At 32.8% G+C, this 6,000-nt stretch overlaps 1 protein-coding gene across 1 annotated transcript; it reads left to right on the forward strand.

The window, feature by feature from the left end:
- The first annotated feature begins 1,574 nt into the window (after positions 1–1,574).
- Positions 1,575–4,008, forward strand: LOC100786393 (riboflavin biosynthesis protein PYRD, chloroplastic). The gene is made up of 3 exons (XM_003529898.5): positions 1,575–2,036; positions 2,617–2,915; positions 3,080–4,008. The coding sequence occupies exons 1-3, from the start codon at positions 1,677–1,679 to the stop codon at positions 3,693–3,695; spliced, it is 1,275 nt and encodes a 424-aa protein (XP_003529946.1). The 5' UTR covers positions 1,575–1,676; the 3' UTR covers positions 3,696–4,008.
- Positions 4,009–6,000: the final 1,992 nt, after the last annotated feature.

A 6,000-nucleotide genomic window follows, 5' to 3' on the forward strand; every position in this document is an offset into this window, starting at 1 on the left:
TTTTTGTATTCTAAGAAAATTGGGATCAATTTAGTTTCTTAACTGCAAAACATGGGAAAGAAAAAATAAACAATCAATTCAGTCCCAAAATATAGGTGAAACCAAAATTTTAGTATTCTAAAAAAATATTGGGATCAATTTAGTTCCTTAATTACAAAATGTGATATATTAATTACTTCAAAGAAAGTTAAATTTAACTTTGTAAGTTCATAGTTCTAGGAACAATCAATAGTTGTCTTCGGTTTAGCTGTCATTTTTCTTTGGATTTTTCTTGTCATGGATGTGGATATATCTGGTGAAGAAACTTATCTTCATGCTATCAGGGACTGCATCAAAGCTAGAAGGATTTGGTTTCTGTTGCTAGAATATACTCATCAGAATTTTTTCTCTCTCAAGATTTAATACTGTGGCTTATTTGTAACCTTACTGATGTGCATTCTCAAAGATTTGCAACCATTTGCTGGTTTATATATTTAGTGATCAAGTTTATGGTACTTATTGATTATGTTATTATTATGTTTTTAAAAAAAGATTAAAAAAACTATGCCTCGTTTTGGAGATATATGTTATTTAATGTGTATTATTTTCCTCTTTTTCGTTATTATAATTCATCACTTAACAAAAAATATTTCATTCATCTGCACCTGCACGGGAAGGATCGAGAAAATATGAAAGGCGCTTAGTAGTGGGAAGATTATGCAACCCGTTGTTATAATACATTATTGAAATCATTCAAAGGTAAATTTTTATATAGTTTTGAAATTTTAGGCAAAATAGGGGTATCAAACACGAATTATAATTCGAAACTTCTTGAAGTGTTGACATTCTAGAAGTTTATTGATTATTTATTGTGTATTTCATTGATTTCAGACACTGATTTATAAATTTTATATATTAAACATAAATAATATGAAATTTTAACTTTTAATTTATATTTAAAATTTTCAATTATTTAAGTTCAAATATCAAAGCAATTTTTATCGTAGGAAATGCAACTTATTATCATGAGCAATTTACTATGATAAAAAAGATGGAAAGATTCAATCAATTTACCATAACACAATTTTAATATCATGATTTTCCTCTAAATATAGACTTATATCAAGATTTATACCAGGATTTTAATATCTCCAAAACAAACTTAGATTTTAACACCCGTACAATGTTTTTTTAGATTAACTTAATAGTATTATATTTTTGTTTGAGTTTCATTTGTGTAAGGTATTATTATATTAGAAATTATGTTTATTAATTAATATTATATTTTTATTATGTTTGTTTTTATTTATGTTTATTTTTTAAAATAATTATTGTAATGTGATACACGCAATAAATAAATAAAAAATATATATGCACACTCTTCTTTGTGAATATATATATATATATATATATATATATATATATATATATATATATATATATATATATATATATGTGTGTGTGTGTCACTTTTTTTTTACTTTATAAAAAATTAAAATTAAAATTTTATTTTTGAGAAACAAATTTATTAGTTATACAATTTTCGTTTATTGTTGTCTATCTATCCATTTTTAAATGTTTCCTCCATCAATTTAAAAGCTCCATTTCGTTTATTCACGGAGACTTAACAGAGTAGCTCATTCCACAAGAAGATTTCACGTGCAACAAAACGCAGACCTGCCGTGAGCGACAACACTATGCAAGCACAGTGTCCGTCACTCCCAGATTGCACTCTTCAAGTGCCCAGATTCTCAATCAGTGCCACTCCTCCAAATTTTGCATCTTTTCTGAGCCCCTCCAAGGTTGCAATCAAATTGAGTTGTGGGATTCACAAACCAATTTGTAGGAGTAGGTGTGATGGTTTAAGGGTGCAGTGTGCTGGTTCCAATGGAGAAAATGATGACGATGATGGGTTTTACATCAGAAGATGTGTTGAGCTTGCAAGAAAGGCTGTTGGGTTCACCAGCCCCAATCCATTGGTGGGCTGTGTTATTGTAAAGGATGGCAAAGTTGTTGGTCAAGGCTTCCACCCTAAAGCAGGCCAACCTCATGCCGAGGTACCTATCTTCTCTCTCTCTCTCTCTCTCTCTCTCTCTCTCTCTCTCTCTCTCTCTCTCTATATATATATATATATATATATATATATATATATATATATATATATATATATATATTATTCTATTGTTATGTAAAAAAAAAGTAAAATAAAAAATTGTTGTATGTTCATTGTATACACATTATAATGTATTCTTTTGTGGTCTTTTTTCCTGTTGGTTTCATTGAATTGGATTTTGAAACACTGGTGATAAGCCTAATTTGAATTCAAATGGTGATTTTTCTGAGATAAGAAATTGGAGATGTTTTGGGCAAGGTTTTAAAAGACTGTCCCCAATTGTGATTTAGGCCGCAACATCAAGGTTTTTGGTGTGTTTGTGACCGCAATTGTAGCCGCATTGGTCACATCTATCCACAATTTCCTGCAATATCAAGGAATGTGATGAAACTGTGACCGCGACTGTAATTTAAAAACTTCCGAGGAACATGTTTTTGATTGTGAGATGTTACTCTTTCTTAGAATTTAGGTAGAGAATCTGTTTTTGTTGCTGAATATGTCCAGTTGGGAGATGGGATTGTCAGGTGTTTGCTCTGAGAGATGCTGGTGACTTGGCGCAAAGTGCGACGGCTTATGTCAGCTTGGAGCCTTGTAATCATTTTGGCAGGACTCCACCTTGCACTGAAGCTCTAATTAAAGCCAAAGTGAAAAAGGTTGTTGTTGGGATGGTGGATCCAAATCCCATAGTTGCCTTCAAAGGGGTGGAAAGATTGAGAGATGCTGGAATTGAAGTTGTTGTGGGTGTAGAGGAAGAGCTCTGCAAGAGCCTCAATGAGCCCTATATTCATCGCATGTTGACCGGAAAGCCTTTCCTTACTTTGCGGTAATTCAACTCTCCTTTTGTCCTTCAACACTCCCACTTGCTTTTCATTAACGGTTCGTGTATGGGTGTTCTTTGGGTGTATTTTTGGAGTTTCGTAGATTAGCATATGTTTAAATTCTTAGATAAACATGCATTTCACAGCTCAGCTTGTTCCTGTATTGTAGATATTCTCTTTCTGTCAATGGAAACTTTATGGACTTACTTGGGGATGGAGTTACAGACTGTGGTGGATACTACTCAAGGTTATTACAAGAATATGATGCAGTGGTAATCTCTTCTTCCTTATTCAGTGAAAATTTGTCAGTGCCTGCATCTCAAGAACCTGGAGCCAACCAACCAATTCGGATTATATTACATAAAGATCCTAGTTCTTCAAATCAAATTCCACTAGCCATCAATGGCGTTACTCACAAAGTGATAATTTTTACAGACAATAAAACAGTAACAGCTCCTGAAGTGGCTCAACAAGGAATTGAAACTGTAGCTCTGGATCAAATAAATCTGGATGTGATCTTGGATTATTGTAATCGTCAAGGATTATGCAGTGTTCTGTTAGATATTAGGGGGAGTTTTGGTGAGTTTGAAGATCTTGTCAAGGAGGGTATCAAGAAGAATTATATTAACAAATTTGTCACAGAAATTTTGCCAGTTTGGAACGGACATACTGAGCCAGATCCTCTACACACATTGAAGAGCTTAGAGCAAGGAGCAGAAGTGGTAAATTTGAAGTCGAAGGCCTCAGATAAGAGTGTTGTGATTGAGGGATATTTTAAACTTTAGTAAACGGGATTATGATTGCCCACAAACTCCCTTTTATCATTGTTTCAGTGTCATGATTTTTGCCAATGGATTATTTCCTGTAGGCTAAATTAGAAAGCAGTTCTTGTATTTTGCTGGTGGAAACTTGAGGTTATTGTCAATAACGATTTTTATTCCCATTTTTTCTGGGCTCACATTTTTCTTAGCTTTAAGGTTTTGCTTATATGCAAATACCTTGTCTTGAAGTTTAGCAGAGATTTGCCAGTCAGATGTTACCTTGAAATTAGGCTGCATGTTTCATGTGGAATGTAAACTGTGTATGTTAGCAGTTTCATTGAATGTGTGGATAGTTCATGTGGTAGTTTAACAAAAGAAAAAAGAATACTTGATTTGAGCTTGCTTGTGCACTGTTTCTCTATTTCAGAGTAAAACAACACATTATGCAATTCAAATAAACCTTGATGAATTATTATAATGAGGGTATAGAAAATGGTCATTTTTATTTTTTGGGGTGAATGGAGTAACATTTGTATGTTGCAGCACTGAAAAATTATAAATTCTGCAACAATGCTTGGCCTGATGCTCGGCTCGGCAGTTTTTGGTAAATTCACCTGCCTTAATTGGTTTCTTCTTCAACCTTGCTCTTAACTGGCCTGATGCTCGGCAGTTTTTGGTAAATTCACCTGCCCCAATTGGTTTATTCTTTAACCTTGCTCTTAACTCTCAATTCTCCTGTTCATGACCTTGCATTTCACAAATTATTTATGTACCTTGCATTACTCAAGCACATGGTATAGATGTAGACTAGTGACAGTGAACCATCTATGTAAATAAATCATAGTAAGTTTTATATGCCATTCATTGATGCTGGAAAAATGGTTTCCCCAACAGTCTATGTTATCTTATTAGTGACATGCCTCAGGAAGTGCTGAACGATGCGATGCAGGCACAAGTCGTTCCCCGGTATGGCACATAGCATCTTATCTTCTATCTGTTGCCCTCACAGGACTTGGGATGGAGAATGAAGCCCAAGCCGCACTTAAAGACAGCACAACACTGGAATCCAAGCGGAATGCAACTCCCAAGCAAAAATGAAAACATTGTACAGAGACAAATTCTTGCTGATTCTGTTCTGCCTGATGACTTTCCCCCAAAACATTGATCATAACAATTCATCCTGGATACCAATAGATCCACCCCTCTCAAAAAGTTGCATGTGTTTGAAGATTTCTTCAAGAAACAAGATTGAATGAGTATCTGTAACACCCCTTCCCCCTTTTTGTTGGGTCGGCTAGGATGTTCATTTAGTTCTATGATTTGATTGATTGAGCATGAATCCAAACTTAGCATTTTTTTTTAATTTATAAAAGGTTAAAATTGTGAATAGTTAAAACTTGTTGTTCACAGCTGTGTACTTAGTGTTGACTAGTGCCAAGCAATATTTCCTTTTTGTTGGGTGCAAATCATTGGATTTAGGACCCCAAAATAGTGTTCAATTCCTACTGCTCATGATGCTTTCTCTTTCTTGGCAATCTCTTTCTTATTAAGGTATATATTCCTTCTGTGTCTAATTATAAAATTATTTTAAAAAATGTTTATTTTTTAATAAAATCATTTTCTAATTTCTAGATGTATTAATTATTTTTTTACCTACGTATGTTTACTTAATTATTCTCTTTCTCTAAATGAGAAATAATTAAGTGGATAAAAGATAAAAAGATAATTTTGTAATGATAATATAAATAATTGATAAATTTAATGTGATGAACTAAATTATTTTTTGAAGGGATGTAAATTAGTTGAAATGTTCTTATAATTAGGAAGGAAAGTTATACATCCTAAAATGTGAAAAAAAAATCTTTTTTGCAATTACAAGAATACATACCTCTGTTTCAATTAAAAAGCAGAGTTATGGGATATAACTTGTCCAATTAAGTCCTCATAGTTTAACTAATACAATGGATACCTTTTCAAAATTGGCATTTGGCACCTTTGAAATGGATGGAATTAATGATGTCTATTTGTGGATTAGAATCCTCAAGAGTTCAAAAATAGAAATTGAACGTCTGTTTGTTCTTTGTAGAGAGGCTAATAGATTAGAACTGTGGGAGATTTAGTAAGTTTATGACTCTAGAAGATTGACAACTGTCTATATTTTGCTCTAATTTTGCTTTTCAATTTTATCATTAGGATACTTTTTAAACAATTTATAATTATTTTCGGTACAGCTTGCTTCGTTTTTTGCTGCTGATTAATAATAAAAATCTTGCCGAGATTTGTAGTATGACATGAATTTGGAATGGGATGTCTTACATTTTTAATTACC

The sequence above is a fragment of the Glycine max genome, chromosome 7, assembly GCF_000004515.6.
Source record: "Glycine max cultivar Williams 82 chromosome 7, Glycine_max_v4.0, whole genome shotgun sequence".
NCBI classification, from domain to species: Eukaryota; Viridiplantae; Streptophyta; class Magnoliopsida; order Fabales; family Fabaceae; genus Glycine; species Glycine max.

Excerpts from the sequence above, each read along its gene's own strand:
- LOC100786393 (XM_003529898.5), top strand. The coding sequence starts at position 1,677 with ATGCAAGCACAGTGTCCGTCACTCCCAGATTGCACTCTTCAAGTGCCC. Across the intron at positions 2,037-2,616 it reads CAGGCCAACCTCATGCCGAG|GTGTTTGCTCTGAGAGATGC; the intron begins GTACCTATCTTC and ends TGGGATTGTCAG. Across the intron at positions 2,916-3,079 it reads AAGCCTTTCCTTACTTTGCG|ATATTCTCTTTCTGTCAATG; the intron begins GTAATTCAACTC and ends CCTGTATTGTAG.